At 40.5% G+C, this 20,008-nt stretch overlaps 1 protein-coding gene across 3 annotated transcripts in view; it reads left to right on the top strand.

The window, feature by feature from the left end:
- atp8a1 (ATPase phospholipid transporting 8A1) overlaps window positions 1-20,008 on the top strand; it is a 140,153-nt gene that overhangs the window by 39,457 nt on the left and 80,688 nt on the right. For 2 of the 3 annotated variants that reach the window (XM_053505567.1, XM_053505566.1), the window contains exons 5-13: window positions 3,196-3,241; window positions 4,655-4,695; window positions 6,522-6,595; window positions 8,611-8,680; window positions 9,953-10,080; window positions 10,479-10,590; window positions 11,729-11,894; window positions 16,230-16,357; window positions 19,922-19,999. In XM_053505567.1, the coding sequence (XP_053361542.1) occupies window positions 3,196-3,241; window positions 4,655-4,695; window positions 6,522-6,595; window positions 8,611-8,680; window positions 9,953-10,080; window positions 10,479-10,590; window positions 11,729-11,894; window positions 16,230-16,357; window positions 19,922-19,999 (843 nt within the window). Of the gene's footprint in view, window positions 1-3,195; window positions 3,242-4,654; window positions 4,696-6,521; window positions 6,596-7,278; window positions 7,353-8,610; window positions 8,681-9,952; window positions 10,081-10,478; window positions 10,591-11,728; window positions 11,895-16,229; window positions 16,358-19,921; window positions 20,000-20,008 lie in introns of all 3 variants that reach the window. The other variant, XM_053505565.1, reaches the window with a different exon arrangement.

The raw sequence follows: 20,008 nt of genomic DNA, 5'->3' as shown, positions 1-20,008 counted from the left end.
ACAGTAGACGGTAGGGTCAGAAATTGGCACCGAAACCAGGAATCTACAGTCTTAGCATGGCTTGTGTGTTCAGTCCAGGCTGGTGGAGGTGGTGCAGTGGTGTGTGGAATGTGTTCTCGGCACTCTCAGTCCATTTATACCGATCAATAATTGCTTAAATGCCACAGAGTATTTGAGTGTTGTAGCTCACCATGTGCCATCCCTTTATAGGCACAACTTGCTTATCTTCTAATGGAGGTGGACCATGACCATGTCACCATGAACCAGAACCTTAAAGCAGTGCCTTCCAAAACTTTGTGCGATTCAAGCCAAAAATAATTGAAAGTGCTCATTGAGTGTATATCGCAATATAAATAGCCAGGTTTGAAAGGTGTTCTGTAAGACATTTTCAGGAACTCTTATTGTTAAGTAATTCATCTTGAACGGTACACGAAGCAGGCTGCAGATCTCTGAACAAGCCAGATCACGAAGACCCCGAGATCTCCGCTATGGATCTGTCTAGGCACCTACAGGATCACGCCACACTGGAGCCTGTGGTCAGACTAACCAGCACAGGGTTTCCTCTGATAGGCAGGAGACGTTTATAAGGTCAGACTAATGAGCATTAGGGAAATTTAATATTAAATTCCATATATTATACGAGGGGAATCAAAAAATGTATCCCCACTCTGGTTATACTGAAACCTCTGTTGGCCGCACTGTCTTATCAGTTCTTTCCATATAAGGCTACTGTCTCCCTATTACTGCTGTGCAGGTATAAACGTGTTACATGAGTTCATTTGGAACTGCGTTGCAAACAAAAATGGACGCCCCACTTGTGATTTGCACAAAAGAATAAGGGATTAGTTTTTTTCTGGTCCGGGGGTGTACCAGGTGCTGGAACCATTCTCAGCAGAGCATAAACAGAAGGGTTTGGATATTTGCAAACAAGATTTGGCCTAATACTCTAAGGAAAGTGAAAGTTTCTTAAAGAGAAGCATTACTAGTGGCGAGACACGGATTCATCACTACAAGCCTGAAAGTGAACAGAACAGAGTAGAGAACGGAAACGTCCTCAATATCGACTCAAAAACAGTTCAGAAGTCAACCATTAGCTAGAAAATTGGTGCTTACAGTTTTTTGTGATTCTCAAAGGCCAGTATTGGAACTTTATCAGAAAAAAGATTTGACGATCGACAACACTCGTTATAGTGAGACACTTAGTGTTTAAGCCTAAACTTCAGATTAAACGCAGAGGACTGCTATGGAAGGGCGTTGTGATCTTGAGTGTCGAACTTCGTATTAAGATGTTAAAGTATCCTCCCTTTAGTCTTGATCTTGTTCCCTTTCACCTGTTTGGTCCTCTAACAGCAGCCCTACAAGGACGTCTTCTAAAGAATAAGTGAGGACAGCTGTGCATTTGTGGCTCGCAGCTCAGCCTAAAATATTATTTAATGTGGAAATACGAACGACAGGCAAAGTTTATTGAAAAGCAAGGAGATTATGTCTAAAAATTATGAATTATGAAAGTATTTGTCTTTTCTAAAAATGTAATTGAATAAATTCTACAGTGCAGATAAATTATTGACTCACCTTTGTATATAATAGTCTTTAATATTTTTTTCCAGTAAAATAACCAAGAGAGTTGGTCATAATCTGACCCGTCACGCTTCTGTGTCTGTCTGAGAGTCTGAAACAAAGATGAGGCTCGAAAGTCGAAAGATTTTATACAAACATACACACTCATACTGACACCCACACCTACACACTGTTTAAATGTAACATAGTAATGTAGTCACAAACTGGCTTGCTTTTCTCTTAATAGCCTTTTTGCAGTAGATGTAAAGAAAACGCAATGAACAGAAAGAGACAGCGCGGTAAACAGTTAAGCAGATTGCAGAAAGAATGACTGATGGAGACAGGAGGATACAGACACCATTTGAGAGAGGGAGATGGGAAGAGAGACCGTCGGATACAGAGGACACCCTTGAATCGGATAAAGAAATGCACATACTGTAGATCTGTACGGAGACAGATGGAGAGAGGTTCACAGAGGGACAGACAGACATATTTGGAAAGAAAGAGGAAGAGAAAGAAAGAAAGAAAGAAAGAAAGGTATAAAGATTGTTCACTGAGAGCAAGAGGGAGGCTGAAAATTGGAGGGTGAGGAGGGAAGGCGGAACGGGAGGGAGAGAGTGTTTCCAGCACTGCAGTAAATGTCGGGGAGAAGATGAATGGGCTGTGAGAGGGGGGTCTAACTTTTGACTTTTCCTTGCGCAGTGAGCGGAGAAGCCATGTGATTCAGAATGTTTATTACGCTCTGCGGTAGCAAGCAGGGGGCTATGATTCCATACAACCCCGATGGAGAGAAAGAGAGGTGTGTGTGTGTGAGCGAGATGGGGGTCTGTGAGAGGGAGAAAGAGGGAAGATTGAGTGAGAGAGAGAGAGAGGATGAAAGTGATGCTCCCATGGCAACCTGTGGTAATTAGAAAGCTCTCAGAGTGCAGCGAGAGGGAGCAGAAATGTGCCTCCGTCCTCACAGCTTCAGTTTCTCCCTAATCAGAAAAGCTCCAAATAGCTGTAAGGTCCATGCTGCGTGTAATAACCTCCTCTTCGTCACGTTCCCTCTCGGCCGTTGAATTATATTCATGTCTCCGGCTGTTCGGTAGCAGTCTGAGTTCGTATCACTGAACATTGAGATCGTGCACAATCACATATGCGGTGAAATGAATGCATGGCCAAGTATCATCAGAATGAATGGATGAATAGAAGATTGAATGTGTGCAGACGTGAAGAAACACAAATGGATGAGAGTCTGAGACTAATCTGAAACAAGCGCAGAACTGTAACACTGTGCAAGGCATCTCCGGCGATCTGCTCTCATTGCGTTTTATTAACTGCTGACTTCAAATCAATATCATGATTAATTGAACATTGTACCATGATTATGATTAATGAATGATTTTGTGTTGTTTATTTATTTATTTGCTTTTTTTTCCTCCATGTTTTTTTGCCCTCATACAGTAGTTCACTGGTTTGGTTTGTTCTGTAAATATAATATAACAATATAAAATATAACAAGACTGCATTGATTAGAGGCTCTGATTGCTGGTTTCATTTATTTTTTTAATTAATTGCCCAGCTGTACACATGCGGACAGTTTATTATGGCGTACACAGTGTGTTTAAAAAAAAAAAAAAAAATTCTCTTTTACAGAAACGACACAAAGCCGACAACGTTGTGAACAAGAAAGAGACGCAAGGTGAGCCCCCATGTATTCATTTCTTTAAGTACAAGTCAAACCAGAACTTGTGATAAAAGGGATGAAACGGATTTACATTTCCAGAAGACTTCAAGCGCTCTACGATGATGAGACTCTAAACATGTGAAACGTTTTAAAGAAGGCCATACGATCAATGGCTATCCTGGCCGAGAAGGCTCGAAGCGCACTCATGTCATTCTCGTGAACAGTTCAGCAAGTAGTGATGGGTCGTTCATGAACGATTTGTTCTTTTTGAGCGAATCTTTAACGTGACTCAGAAGAACGAGTAGTCTCGGAGTGTTTCTTTCATTTTCTACTGGGCGCACATGCGCAAATCATCGCAAAACCTCCCTAGGTTATGTACAGAAAACAGAAATGAGTAGTCACTTTTGAGTCTTTCGGTCCGAATCATTCGTTCTTTTGTCCTGTGACTTCCATAGACGCTATGCAGTGCAGTACACAGGAAACAGAACTGAAAAGTTCTTCTCAACGAGTCTTCAAGTCCGAGTCGTTCGTTTTTTTGTCACGTGACTCATAGACGCTATGCGGTGCAATATATTCAAAGAAACGAACGACTCAGACTGAAAGATATGAGAGGTGAGCTGCTCATTCTGTTTATCATAATATGTCCTTAGCTGAATTGTAATATTTTCATTAATGGAACTACAGCTAAAATTTGTGTATGTAGACATATTCAAATTCAAATTTTATTTGTCACATACCCAGTCATACACAGTATGATATGCAGTGAAATGCTTAGAAATGCTTATTGATTATAATATTTTATTTCTGATCAAAAAAATGAAATGAACTAAATGACTCAAAAAAAGATTCATTCATTTTAATGGACGAGATTTAAAGAACCGAGTCACAAAAATTATTCAAACTTACCATCACTATCAGCGAGTGGAACGCCCGATCCATGAAAATTCGGCAGCTTGTACAAGTCTGTGGGAAGTGTACACACAATCGTTTACCAACACCACTTGCATGTGACAGAGACTTGGTTGGGGGTTAATGCGAGTACAGTCCTGACCTTGCTTCAACCCATTTCCACAATTTTAAGCCATTAAAGGAGTTCCTGGGAGGCCAGACTTTTTAGATTGAAGCAGGGAGTCCGATCATGGCTCCAGCGTACTGAGAGAACTTTCTACCTTTATGCTATCCAGGTGCTAGTGAAACACTGGGATAAGTGCTTAGTGTAGCAGGGGATTATATAAAGAAATAAAGGAAGGTTTTACATAAATTTGTTCTGTTATTTTGCGCAATCAAAAGTCCTGTTTTGACTTGAACGCTTCTCATATATAATTTTATTATAGTTTTATGAGATAAAATAGGCTAATTTTTTTTTTCTCTTTCTTTCTCTCTTTTCTCCCCCCTCCCCCTTGCATTTTATTTGCATGTCATCCTCAGTACTGCGAAATGGAGCCTGGGAGATTGTTCACTGGGAGAAGGTACTGTAATGCATCTCAGCGACTGATTTCCATCATAAATAAGCAGAAACATTTCAAGGAATCAAGAGAGAAACACAGAGATGGATGGAGAGAGAGTGAGAGCGCGTGGAATGACATGGAAGGATGATGTTCTTTGTCTTTCATCTTCACACAGGTCACAGGACTCTAATGAGGCCACTGCGTGTATGTGGTTACCATGGAGACTGTGATGTAGCTGGCAAGGCAGCATGTTTAGCCTGCATTTCTAAAAAGAAATATAATTAGTATTTTAAACATGTTTAAATAAAATTATTAGCAAAACGTTTATAAAAAATATCATACATAATGTTATTATTAATATTAGTCATTTATTAGTTTCAGCTGTCTCTGAATGGTTTAAAGGATCCATATTTTACTATTTCATTAGCTAATTAACACCGGCCTCAGACAACTCTCAACTCTCAAAATAGCCCTCAGATAATGTGATACAATCCCTGTTATCCTTCTCTAAATGTGCCGTTTCAGCATTTATGTAAATTAGCTAGTGCTGAGCCACACCCCACCAGACACCAGGAGGGCGGAGTACCAGGCAAGGAGAGATGCTCTTCTTAAATGAAGTCACAATAGGAAAAAATCTTATTGGTTTAAGCCCTAGGCAAGACAAAAATAATACGGAGAGGTAAAGCAGGGAAAGTGTTCCCCCCCATCCCCGGCTTTTCTTTTTTTTTCAATCTTTTTTTATATTTACCCAACACACACAACTAACTTTCGGCATACAGCACATTATTTAGAGAGATAAATCAGTTTGTTCCCGATCTTATAATTTGTTTTTTTAATTAACAAAGCTTATATGAAATTGCTTACATTTTGTCATTACACCTCTGGGGAAAAAAGAATAAATTCTTACACCTGGCACAATTTAGCACCAAAGAAAACCATGTCATGTCGCATTACAAAGTGCTATTCTTTTTATAACATACCACAATAATTGCACAGTTACCATTTTATATTCATTAAAGAACTTGCAGTAATATTAATCGTGAATGAACACCTCTTATATTCTCCCTAATTTAATCATATCCGGTTCACTCTGTTGCTGTCCTGTTAGGCCACTCCCACATCAGTGACCGCTACTGTACAGTACCAACCAGGGAGGAGGAAAGGCTAACCTAAGCATCTGTTGCTCACACACCGTTAGGGAGCGGCATAACACACAACACACAGAGAACAGTGCTACAGTATGTGATCACTTCCAATTGTGTGAGTTCACAGAAGCCCATTATTGGCTAGTGCCACTGTGATTGATGTGGATATGCGAGGAAGCAATCACTCCCTGCCTAAGAAAGCGTAGCCAATCTGCTCTCTCTAGTCTCCCGGCTACGGATAATTATAGAATCACCTGCCAATCGAACTCGCCTTCTGTGAATGATTCACAGGATTCCATAATCATAAACAAGCTACCTTTTATTTACTTATTTATTCTGCTCTTTGCCTCAAATAACACTTTTCCAGGATAAAACCCCATGAATTGTGAAAGACAACCAATACTTTCTTTTTTTTAATCCATATCACAGCAGGAAAAATTCTAATTCATTTTGCATGTAAAACTAGCCGTTTATTTAAATCATAACCTGCTAGGAAATGTAATGCTCCAGTTTTTCCCTCCAGCTGTGTTCAATGAGATGATTAAACATGTATAATGTTTTTCCTTAACACCTTGAAAGATTTACACAAATTCTCTAATACTGTAATTTAAGAAAAATAAAAATCCTTTTTGTTTCCCCCTCCATCAGACACTGGAGATTCAGCGTGACCCTGTGCGTTAATAACCAGTGTGTTTCTTACAGGTAGTGGTGGGAGATATAGTTAAAGTAAATGGCAAAGATTACGTCCCTGCTGACACTATACTGCTGTCCTCCAGGTAGACACGTGCACATTTCTGCTGGTATAAGCAGAGCTGTTGGCCATTCATCATCTCTCCCCTATCATGTTCAAACGCCCTGCAAAAGGAAGTGAGGCATCCTCCAAACAGTAACATACAGTATAAAAATCAAATGTGATAAACATACATTAGGATTAGATCTTTGGTCTGCAGTTGGTTGGTAATGAGAGCACGACCTGACCGCACTGCACAAAGCCCCACTTCCTTCACAAGGTGTTCTGCCACTAAGTAACTCTGTGTCCGCATTTGCAATTTTCCCCTCTTTCGTTCTCAAAATCCATTTGTCAACCCGCTCAAAATGTCGACAGAGTGCTAGCGTTAGGTGGATTTATGGTCCGTCCATGATTTATCTCGTTTAGTTCACCAGCTTTATAAGGTTACGCCATTTTCGTGTTATTTATTGGTTTGGCGTTTTTTTTTTTTTTTTTTTTTTTTTTTTAGATGGCTTTTGAGAACGAAACATGGATCCTGACATTGTGTTTCCTTCCTCTGTACAAATTAAACATGTGTTTGTTTTTGTGTCTCTCTTCCCCTTGTTTCGGACTGTGCGCTTCTCCTCTTCCTCAATCTTTTCATTTCGATCACGTCCACTTCACCCCTACGACACCCATCCACCCACCTCTCCCCTTCCCTTCCTGCCGGGGACTGCTGGGTAATGTAAGGTGGCGGTAGGCGAGGTAGTGCGAGCGTCCAACGGAGATCACCTCCCAGCTGACCTCATCATTCTGTCGTCCAGGTCAGAAACAGCGATGGGCTGCATGAGCGCTGCAGGGGAAGGGAGGGGGTGTTAAGCGGTGCACAGGTGGAGGGAGGGATGCTGCTGGATTGACTTTTTGCTTCTTCTTTTTTTTTTTAGTTTGTTTGTTTTGGCCTTGTGCTCTCTTTGTGATTGTCTGCCTTGGCTGTCAAAGCTGATTATAACAACACTGATCTGATGGTTGCTGGTTTGGCTTCGTTGGTCAGGTTACAATAAACTTGGACTCGGATGGAGCTGTAAAAAAAACTAGGCTTTCGTTTGTTTACAGAAATGATTACTTGCTGATATAATCAAGACCTGATATTCTATTCAAAACTGTTCTCTGTTAGATTTGTTATTAGGGATGCATCGATACTATTTTGAGTATGAGTACAGATTATTTTGGTACTTACTGATATCTATGTAAGGGTGCATCGTACTGTATATATTTATTTAGTTTCTTTTATATTTCCTAATTAATCAGTCCTGATTAATCATAATGCATTATACAGTAACATTGTTTTTCCACAAATTTTAAGCAAATGAGCATAGTGTCAGACCGGTACCAAATGGATGCATCTCTAATTTGTAGTGCGTACAAAAATCAAATGCATGGCTGCATGCCTTCACATTGCTAAATCAACACAATTTTGTTAAGCTTGTTGTATTATGTACACGTTGTGTAGTATGTTCTGGTAAAGAATAGAAAAGACTGGAATGCATCACGGATAGAAGAGGTGTACCAATTACATTTTTAGCTTGAAGTGAGACTCTTTCGGACACTGTAGCCAAAGATATCGTCGCATATAAAGATTACCTTTCTTTAAATATTATATTTAGTTTAGTATATTTGTGGTTTAGGGTGTGCGCTTTTGCATTCACTGTTGGCGCGTTTGTGTGCTGTTCCACTATGCCGCATCTCCTTTGTCGCATGATTGTGTAACTAATCTAGACAACAGCTTCATACAAGACTTTGTCTAATAAACAAAGATGTCAGCATTGAAAAGGATTTCAAAGTGTGCGTATGCACGTGTAGCTGCAGACATTTTAAAAGCCTTATTGCTAAAAAGCAAGATATTGATGTTGTGCGTCATGCACCTGACATCTTTGGTTGTTGAATCTTGTATTTGGTTGTTTCACCAGTTCATTGTAACCTAACAAATTGTCAGTGTCCAAGTTCCTTGTTGACCTGATAATTACTAAAAAAATTGAATAAAATGTGAACCTTCACTTAATTATACAATTTACTACATTTTAGCGAACCTCAAGGAATGTGTTATATAGAAACCTCAAACCTGGATGGAGAAACAAATCTTAAAATCAGACAAGTGAGTATTTTTTTGCCTTTTATAAGTGTCATCTCTCTCAGAAGGAGCATTTTTACTAGATGAGGCTTGTTCAAGTCAAACTGGGACTTGATAAAAATTTTCATGAATGATGGTGTAAAACTGATTCACATTTAGAGAAGACTTGTTGCACACATTCTAAAAAAGGCCATAAATGTCAATCACGGCGAAAGTGGCTCAGAGAATACTGCAGTCGTTCCCATGAACATTTATTCATATTGCTTCATCCCCCATATAGTCCTGATCACGCTACAAACCCTTTCCGCTTGTTTTGGGCTGTTAGGAGTTCCCAGGAGGCTAGTGTTTCTGGCGTAAAGCAGGCAGTCTAATCATGGCTCTGGTGTAGTGAGAATTTTCTTCCTTGAAACACTGGGATAAGTGCATTAGTGTAGCAGGGAAATAAATGTGACTATTATTATTGTGTTCTGTTATTCTGCACAATCAGAAGTCCCAGTTTGACTTGAACACTTGATGTTATAGATGTTTTTTTTTTCATGGAGTGATATACTGAATGACATTTTATTAACTAATAATTGTCCAAATGATATAAGGCTTTTATGCATGTTATATATACATACTGTATTTTATGCGAATATTATTGTGCTATACAGGAACTCACTCTCTGAGCCAGAACTCTTAGTTTAAATATTCAAGAAACTGCTGATGTCCAGGACAATTTACTCAGAATAAAGCATAATAATAATAATAATAATAATAATAATATTAATAATAATAATCAACCATCAAAAAAACTTTTCCATACTGTACTCCATAAGTTTCTGTGAGTGTGTGCAAACTGTGGCATCGTGTAGATTCCTGATCTTGGCTGACAGCAGGGAAACCTGATGTGGTCTGGACCTGTTGTAGTTCATCCACTTCAAGGTTAATCTACAGTGACTTTTTAAAACAAAATGAAATTGCTATTTTATTTAGCAACTGCTTAATTTATGAGATCAGCAGTTTCTAAATTACTTGAATCGACTTTCCTGGCACCAACAACCAAGTCACTGTGATCATGTTTAATGTGTACTTTAATGGAAACATCAAGACCTTTATCTGCAAGACTTTGTGTTATGACACCACAGGACTGGCTGGCTGGATAATTGCACAATTCAGTGTAGAGGCATTTAGAATAAATTTGACATTAAGTCCATCATATGTAAAATATTCAATACATCCTGACTTCTTTTTCACGTTGTGACCTTTAGAAGAGCTCATCGTCATGTCATCACATTTCTATTAATTTATCCCCAGGGCCTTCAGATCACCTCCGAGATAAAGGACATCGACAGTCTGATGCGTCTGTCAGGTCGTATGGAGTGCGAGAGCCCCAACAGACACCTGTACGAGTTTGTAGGCAACATCCGTCTGGATGGACAGAGGTGAGGAGGGCACAGCGGGAGTGTAGAAAGGGTAATGTGAGGCAATGAGAGAACAGTACTCACAATAGTGTATTACATAGATATGAAATATTGATGATGAGGAGTCAGATTTATTAGAGAAGTTCCTGAAATATTAATGACGGAAACGTCCTTTGAGTGTCAAGACATTTTTAGATGTTGTGTTCTGGATGAGTGATCACTGCTCTCTATCTGTTAAAGCTTAGTTTTATTTATTACTTTATTTCAGGTAAAGCATTAATAGGGTTTTAGAACTGTAAGCACATTGGTACAGCTTGTTCCAGTTCATTTTGTTGCATCATTGTTTACCAAACTTTTCCCTCCTCTGCATTTGACACTGTGGTGTTGCGGAAACTGAACAACTGGATTTCTCAATGCAGCACAGTGCCACTGGGTCCGGATCAGATCCTCCTGAGAGGAGCGCAGCTCAGAAACACACAGTGGGTGCACGGCATCGTGGTCTACACAGGCCACGACACCAAGCTCATGCAGGCGAGTCTTTTCCTCTCATCTCATCTCTTTAAGGCGTGTTCTTAAGTCATTTAAGGGCTTTTCCTTGACCGAGCTTTTTCCCTAAGGTGTGTTAAAAACACCTGAAGTGTTTGCCGAGATGCCACAGCAGTGGTCTGTTGCAGAGGCAGTTGAGGCTGATGACTGCAGATGCCGATGTCTGATGGAGTTGAACACCCTGCTGTGCATGAAGCATGCATGCTTTATTTGTCTTCATCCTCTGCACAGTGGAGGCTTTCTCGGTTATCTTTTTGCAAAAAATAAATAAGTAAATAAACAAACAAATAAATAAAGTATTGAACATAACTGTGTTTCACGTAATAATATGAATAATTTCTGTCTGTGTACTGTGTAAAAGTAGGAGTGTGAATAAGAGAGGTGGGAATGTTGGAGGGATCGTAATTACTTTTTTTTTGATATTATAAAAGAGCTGGCATTTTAATAAAAAAATACATCCATTTGTTTGCAATATTAATTTGTTTTCACTAGCAACTTTATTGGGAACACTTTTTTTTTATACCTGCTCCTGCTATTCAGTGCTGCTCATTTTATTCCTCAGAATAAAGGGAAACTCTGAACTCAGCAAGGTTAACTGTGGCATGGTTGCTGGACTTCAGACAAAACTGCTAACCTCCTAAGATTTTTATGCTTTTAATTTAATTTGCGAGTTTATTAGGGGCCATTCATCTTCTATACCGCTTATCCTGTGTATAGGGTTGTGGGGGTGTGGAGCCTATTCCAGGAGACTTGGGGTAAGAGAAAGAATACGCCCTAGACAAGAGTGCCAATCTATCATAGGGCAGACACACACACGCACACGCTACAGACAATTTGGGTATGCCAATTAATCTGCATGTCTTTGGACCAACCAAGCATAAGGAACACAGTGTGTTGAAAACAACACACTGTCCCGAGGCAGAACTTCAACCCTGGAGGTGCGAGGCTACAGTGATAACCACCCTGTCACCGTCCCGACAACCCCCCCGCCCCCCAGTTGGTATGACAGCCCAACTTGACCTCGCTTTGTCTACCTGGACATGGATTGCATTACCCCATGACAGATTGCATTACCTCATGATTTGGATAGTTGCATAAATCACTGTTATCTCTCTGCTTTCAGAATTCCACACGTCCTCCTCTGAAGCTGTCCAACGTAGAGCGCATCACTAACTTTCAGATCCTGGTGCTGTTTGGCTGCTTGCTGGGAATCTCTCTGGTTTGCTCCATCGGACAAACCATCTGGAAGTACCAGTACGGCAACGCCGCCTGGTACATGGACCTCAACTGTAAGCGTCCCGCTCATCATCCTCTCCATGCTCTAACGCCATCCTGTCTCTGTCTGCTCACTCATTTGTAGTTTTCTTTTTTATATTATTTATTTACCTGCATTAATGTCAGCCTTTCTTTGAGTTTGCTCTGTATAAACAAATATGCATTGCTATGCAAGTGAATATTTGTCTTAAAAAAGAAAAAAGCCGGGAAAACGTTTGTATTTCCCCGTAAGATAAAACTGTTGACATTTACATACACATGTGATTGGGATGTGGAAATGGTTGAGTATCACTACGCTGCTGAATATTTATTTTTTTTGTTCCCTGTTTCCTTTCTAACATTCTGTTTCGTTTTTTTTTTCTGTGTTGTTGTCATTTTTTTTTTCTTTAACAGCTCCAGGTAACAACCATTTAAAAGCCCTGGCCATGCGTGAATCAGCCCTCCTTACTAATCCCTAGCTGAGGCTCAGGCTTTGCTGAGCAAACCCAGGCCGTTATGCGCTTGCCCTACTTTGTGAGGGCGATTGCAGAGGACGGCACACACCAAGGGATCCAGTGATAGGTTTTTCCCCCCTCCAGATATGTGACTGTATAGATTTTCCTAGTGCCTGATCTCAGTCATGTTTCTCCTTCCACCTTCATTCTGGTGACGCCTTAAGCTCTTTGCAAGCACCTGGTTTAAAGCACCTGTCCATGCTCTGTTAATAATAAATGAAGCAAAAGATGTTGCAGCCTTTTTCCTTGTTTATACAGATATACCGTATGTGTGGCAGCCTGGGAAAGCCCTTGTGGGCAGGCAGACTGTGACAGATTATGTACAGTAATCCTAAAACCTGCAGGGATTTTTTTTATTTTTTATTTTGACTGGAATCCATGTACGGTTGAGATTGCATTTGAAAGGGCGATGCCTTGTTTTCCTCTGCAGTTGTAGAAAAACACACCTGTTCAGCAAATCATTAATGCCAAAATGTACAATTGGTCTTCAAGTCAAACCAGGACTTTTAATTGGACTGAATAATAACACCACAGTTATTAAAAAAAAAAAAAAGCCTTTATACTTCATTGCAACACTACTGCTTGGATTCCATCAAGGTAGAAAGGTTTCTTAGTACACCCAGGAACTCTTATAGCCCTTTCCTTTAATGGAAAAAAGAGCCAGGATTGATCAAAACTGTCCTGTCTTTGCAGGACAATGTACAAACTCCTACTGCCCACAGCATTACTTGGACATTATAGGAACTCTGCTGGGAGTTAATGACACACCCCCTGTACAGTCTTGCTCTCGATCCAAGTGGTTTCCGCGAACCAGGCCATTAAAGGAGTTCCTGGGAGGCCAGTGTTTTAGGTGTGAACAGCAGTCTGACCAGAGCTCCGTATTATTAAGAAATCATTTTACCCTGATTGAATAAGTGCATTAGTGAAACTGTGGGATTATGTAGAGGAAATAAAGGAAGTTTTTACTCTTATAAGTGTGTTCTGTTATTCTGCCCAATCAGAAGTCTCGGTTTGACTTGAACACCCGTTGTACATGATGTTTTATAACTGCAGAGGAAAACAAGGAATCTTAAAAGTTATAAGGAAATCAGACGGGACTAGTTATATGTTAATCTTTAAGCAGATTGCCTGTTCTTACCCACTGCTTTAAACAAGTCATAAATATCAAATTATTAGTTTGAATTATTCTTTCATATCATTATAGCTTTGGAGAAACTCCAACTGCCTCATGCAGGCTGCCTCACGTACTCCGTCTTCTTTTAATATTGGTGTTATCCTGCACTCTCGAGACCCTAAGCGGTCATGATGCAGGATTTCCTACTAAGTAGACACGCCTAAGGGACAAGCAGCGACCTTTTCTAAATACTTCGCCCTTCTTTTCCCCTGTCGCTGCTGCTGCTGCTGCTGCTTTTTTGTTTACTTCTTCTTGTTTGTGAATCACTGTCTTTTGTTTCACTGCTGCTTGACAGGCCTGGGAGAAATGCCCCCCCTGAACATGTGTATTAATGCAGGCTTGTTCAAATTTGGACGTTTAAAATGATCCAAATTCAGATAGGACTACGGATAGAGAGAATTTCTGCACTCTATGACCAGGACACTTGCAAATTGATTAACGTGTCACCAACCAAGTCCATCACACTTCGTTTCTCTCAGCCTGTTTAAGAAGAGGTTGTTTATGTCCAGTTCGATCCTTGCTTGTTTTATGACCCACGCCGTTCCCTGCAGTAGTGCGCATCTTGGGCACAGTGTTGCCTTTTTAGATTTTGCAGCATGAAGTCGGCTCAATAGCTTGGATTATAATGCAGACTTCATAGATGGTAAAGCTATTCTTGAAGGGAACAGTAAGGTCATAATTCATGTCTTCATCTAGAGATTGATTGTATTCTTCTAAAGGAGTGAGACTCAGTCTAATGCTAGTTTTTGTCTCGTATTGAAAAAAAAAAAGAAAGAGAGAAGGAGACAGAGAGAGAGAGCGAGCGGTGCCATTGATGCATTAGATTGCTTGCTTTTAGCCATTTCTCATTGTGTCATAAAAACAGCAGGAGACATGCTGATAGGATTGCATAGAAAACTCATTGTAGGACTCGATGCACTGGAGGAAAAGGTAACCAGTTACGCAGCAGTGCAATGTAGTTTTAAGGTGTAGATATTCTTATGTTTCCCCTAGAGCGCTTACCTCATACAGCAGCAGTGTAGCTATTATACATGATAAATTATTCATTTGACATTTGCCCCCCTGCGGTTTTCTGCCATCAGACTCAGCCGTGCTCGTCCTAGGTCAGACCTGTAATAGTTTACTGTATGCGCAAAAGCCTGGAAGATTCTCTACCTCTACGTCAACTTCTTACGCAGTCGCACCACCTGCAGTAACCCACCTCACCTCCCTCCCCCTCCAACCTTCTCTTTGAAGCATGGAGTGTAAAAATAACTTCTTTTTTTTTTTTGTCTGTAAATGCTGATGGTTGTCTTCCAAATCGCTGACCTTGCAACGCACTCTTTGACGTCTCACTGCAACCCCTTGGTGCACTGCTGGTTACAGCTGGAACTACCCTAATGCAGCTTAAACCTTGGCTACTCCTCAGCGTGGAGCATCGCCAATCCCGGCCCCAGCTTAATCCAATAACCGTTACTTCTTACTGCATTGACGCAGGGCTTCTGGGTGCATGTTCAGTACTCGGAGCATGTCGTGTGGTGGAAATAGTATAGAGTGGAGATTTTGTGGGAGTTTTTTTTTTACGTTTGAGCACTGTAACGTGTACAGGATGGAGGTTTTTGCTCATTTGGTGGTCATGAATTATTTTAACTTCCCCAAATTAGAGATTAGCATAGGGAGTCAAATATTTAAAAGCTTAAAAATGACCTTTTCACTAACAGTTTCTCTATTTTTTAAAGCAGTGTTGCTAGTTATGCATTTATGTAAAATTTTATATCGCTTAAGGTTTATCTTTGTTCAGTTAGGGTTTAACTCTGATGTCTCCAGTCTACATAAACAATCAGAAATGTCACCACTCTCCTCTTTTTTTTTTTTTTCCTCAACCCACCCACCCCCTCCTTTTCCAGGGAGTGTGCTTTGGGCCGAGTCCCTCTCCTTTGCATCAAATCATCCAAGCTGGTCATGTTCCCTCCCACCCTGTAGCAGTCATCTCTCTCTCTCTCCCCCGCTGTGTTCAGACTCAGTCTCCATAACACTAGTCCACATCATTTGGCCACCTCTTGCTCACTGTCCATTCTAAATGTTTTCCTTTCGTGCCCTTGGGTAAGGACTCCCTCTCCTATCCGCTCTGATTGAGCAGGATTGGGTTGTATACAGGACAGGTAATGCTCATTAAACTCACGGTTAGTTCACGCGTGAGCCGTGACGTGCCATGTGTCAGTGTAGCTTTGTTTTGTCCCCCTTTTGTTTACGGTGGGATTTGAGATGGGAGAAGTCTCGGTCCTGTCACCCCAGTGCTTTGTGTGGAACTCATTGCTTGGAGTCGTGCTCGTTTCAAAGACGGCTGCTATGATGTCACCAACTTTGTTTGGAAGCTCAGCTAACTAAATCATTGGGGGTGCTAATTAAAGGGGATGGAAATCTTATGGTTAGAGGCAGATGGGAGATGTATGGATGGGAAGTAGGGGGTAATCTCAGCTAATGACACAGCGTTTGGACAACGTTCTGTGATACACGCGTAACGTTGTGGAAACGATGCCCATTAGATGAGAGTGAGCTTCTGGCATTGTTGATTTCTTCTTTTTTTCCCCCTTCTATGCACATTTCCTGTCTGTTTAAACTGACTTTGTCTCTTTGTACTACCCTTCTTTCCTCTCTGCACCTTTTTCGGTTTCTTATTCTTCCTCTTCGGACTGTGTCAGATGGCGGTGCAGCGAACTTTGGTCTGAACTTCCTCACCTTCATCATCCTCTTCAACAACTTGATACCAATTAGTCTGCTGGTGACACTGGAGGTGATCAAGTTTATCCAGGCCTACTTTATTAACTGGGTGAGTATATGGCAAAGTACAATTTTAATTCATGCTTTTTTTGTTAAAAAGCGTGAGGTCATTCATTGTGAGCTGAACACCTGGCTCACTCCCAGTCCAATGATGTGAAAGATTCTGTACACTCAGGACTGTACAGGACGAATGCATGCCTTAAATCCTCAGCTCAGCAGGCTTGATGACACTGACCTTATATAAGATAAGAATGATCTTCCATTCAAGTGCCTGACACTTCCTCAGAAGATTTAAAGACTAGGCAGCATAAAAGTACCCTGGGAGTGCTGTTGGCATGTTTATATACTGTATACACCGCCAGGCAAAAAAAAAAAAAAAAAAAAAGGTTGCACACACTCTAATTTGTCATTGTACCATCTTTTGCTTTGATTATCACTGTGGCATCATTTTGTTCAGCTTATGCAAAATCACAATATTTATTTCCGTCCAGAGTCGCATTCATTTCTCTCCAAGATCTTGTACTGATGACGGGAGAGTTGGACCGCTGTGTAAACACTTCTCCAGCACATCACAGAGATTCTTAATGGGTTCAAGGTCTGGACTCTTTGGTAGTCATGATGCCTGAATAGCTCTTTCACAATTTGAGCCCGACGGATCCTGACCGTGGCATCTTGGAATGTGCCCATGCTATTAGGGAAGAAAACATTCATTAATGTCAAATCCTGGTCAAAACATAACTTTGCTGAACCTTCCGACCATCCGAAGCTACCCCAGATCATACCACTGTGCCCCCACAGACTTGTACGGGGCACTAGGCATGATGAGTGCGAATGGTTTGAAAAGAGGCAGATGAAATGATGCACACATCACTCTGGAACAGAGTTTTTTCATCGCTCAGTTCTTTAATCTTTATGCTCCTTAGAACATTGAAGCATTTTTATCTGATTACCCTCACTGATAAGTGGTTTACTTAAGACTACACAGATGTTTAGTCCTAATCCCTTGAGTTCCCTTTCTATTGCTGAAACGCTCTCACTTTCACTGTGAGTACTTTGTTTGATTTCACTAAAAGTTATCTCCCCTCACATTCATTCAGGATTTTTTTTCCAACCACATTTCTTCCTCGAAGATAATGGTTCACTACGATTCTTTCAGGTTTTCACAATGTGTTTTGCAGTTCTTAAACCCAATTTTATTAGTTTCAGCAATCCCCTTTCTTGAAACATACAGTAGTAACATCTCTGACATGACCACAGGATATGTCTTCTGACATACTGTAGATGTTTAAGTAAGGACAAGCTACTCGCTGCGTCATTTAGGGTTAAATAACTAGATACCTCCTCAACCATATTAATCACTGCAGTAATTATCCAAAGAAGGTTCTTAACTATATACTGTATATACTGTACACACCATTGTTCATCAACTGACCAGAATTAAATAGAAGGTTGCTGTAGCAGTAACTAAATACAAGGGCGGTATTAATTGCAAGTACACATTGGTCATGAGTATTAAGACCTGTTATACCGCATCACTGTTAATTTACAAATCTGATTGGTCAGCAGCAATGACAGTACTGAATAACTGTCATTCGCATACTGTACAGTGCCTGGCCAAGAAAGTCACTTCGGCTTTGGTTACAGCACACAATATGGTGGCCAGTTTGCGCGTGAGAATGACTGATTCTTATGCTCCCAGAACTACGCTTTGTAGATATCATAAATTAATCATTCAGGTCATCAGCCGGCTTCACCAACTGAAGCTACCTCAGATCATAACACTGCCTCCAGAGGCTTGTACAGTGGCCACTATGGATGATCGATGTGTTGGAAAGGTTTCAACCCAACTCCAGTCATTTCAACTTAGATTTTTTTCTTTGCTTGATGCCGGCCATTAATTTGCCCTTTTCGAAACAGTGACATAATTCTTGGCCAGACAGTGTAAATGATGTTGCTTATTTTAATATTTATTAATAGTAACTCATTTACATGGCATTAAAATATAAAATCCTGATTTAGATTTCTCTTTATAAGGTGCAAATCGGATATCCCGGTATTTTAGGTGCAAGCTGCCTTTTAAGAGTAATGACGTTCGTATATTGTATGCGCTCTTTAAAAATAATAATAATAATAATAATAATAATAATGAGAACTGGGACACATTGTGGGCTGGTAAACCAGAAGGCAATCAGACAAATAAATATTATTTATTTAATACAGTTATGCAATACTAAGGAACAGAGAGCTTGTTAATTCTTGTCTGAGCCACACACTTCCCAGTCTCGAGGGCTGTTCCAAAAAAGCCACAGAGTGAAACTAAAAGTGGAACGTTATCAAAAAGCCCATTTATGGTTGACAAAATCGGATTTGGGCCAAGGCACACAGAGCGGTGTGTGTTTGTTTTTAGAATTTCCCAGAACACTGAAACCGTCTCAGCTGGTGTACTTCATGTGCTTGTAGTGCTGTCTCGGTGGTGGAGTTCAGCAATGCGTAGTGCGATTTTGTTATAATACAAGTAGCTCCGACTGAGTGATCTGACTGATCGAGAGGCATTCTACAAGTGGGGATGTTGAACAGCAACAGCACTTGGATGTTTAATTATATGTATCCCTCCTCCTCCTCACAGGTGTTCGAATACTGTATCTGTTAATTCCACTAAGTCTCAGTCGTGAGTATGGGTGAAAGTAGGTCACTATTGAGGAGAGAGCCGCAGCCAAAAGTCACATATAAAACCAGTAACCGAAGTTCTTTCAGTGAGAAAACACATCTGATAACTTTGTCATTTTAAACAACACTGGTTTACTGAATAATTGCCTCTGTGTTGGTTTATTTGCACCTAATTCACGCTTCTAACATGTGGCTGAATCCCAAATCCCTCTCTAGGCCCTGATCACGGGCACTGCTTGGTGTGATTCCACACCCTAGCAACCCAGGCTTACCATAAACACAATTTAAGATTTAACGCCAGAACTAGGAAGTTAACTTGGCTGATATTCTAAAGTGGAATAAGTGGACATATAAAGAGAAACTTTCAAGAAACTGTCCACCATCTCCGTTGTTTGTTTTTCTCAGTTTTTGGATAAATGTTCCCGGAAACAATTTAAAACTAGTTTTCCCCACAAGCTGTCGGTCTCCAGCTCCTCCAGCTCCTCTTTCAGTCACAAGTTGGTAGTTCCACCAAGGATGCGAGCGGGCAGAGCAAAATAACTGGTTCAGCATACAAACAAATTATAATCTGTTGATGACAAACCTTTTTGTGGAACTGCTGTTTAAAAGCAGCACCGCACTCGAGGCCGTGCTGTTGTGCCGGATATCAGCACAAGAAAGCATTTTTTTGTCAGTTTGCTGGCGAACACAAATTAGACAGGAAGATTTAGGTTTAACATCTGTGGTGGTTCAAGTGCAGGTCAGTGACCTGAGCAGCTCCAGCATATAATCCTTGAATATACTTTATTTACTGTCCTGTCACCGTTTTGATCCTTGAATTATTGAGAGATGTTCATATACTGTACATGGCACATACAATATTTATTATAAAGTGTATAGCTTGCCATCTGGAAAAAAGGAAAAAGAGTCCAGTGTGAGACTCATTCTGTTAACTGATGGATTTTAGGACACTGACATGCTGTATGAAGTGACCAACACTCCAGCTATGGCTCGAACCTCCAACCTGAATGAAGAGCTGGGACAGGTAATGCAT

The sequence above is a fragment of the Clarias gariepinus genome, chromosome 10 (assembly GCF_024256425.1).
Source record: "Clarias gariepinus isolate MV-2021 ecotype Netherlands chromosome 10, CGAR_prim_01v2, whole genome shotgun sequence".
NCBI classification, from domain to species: Eukaryota; Metazoa; Chordata; class Actinopteri; order Siluriformes; family Clariidae; genus Clarias; species Clarias gariepinus.
The sequence above is the reverse complement of the archived record's forward strand: the minus strand, read 5'-3'. Positions and strand labels throughout refer to the sequence as shown.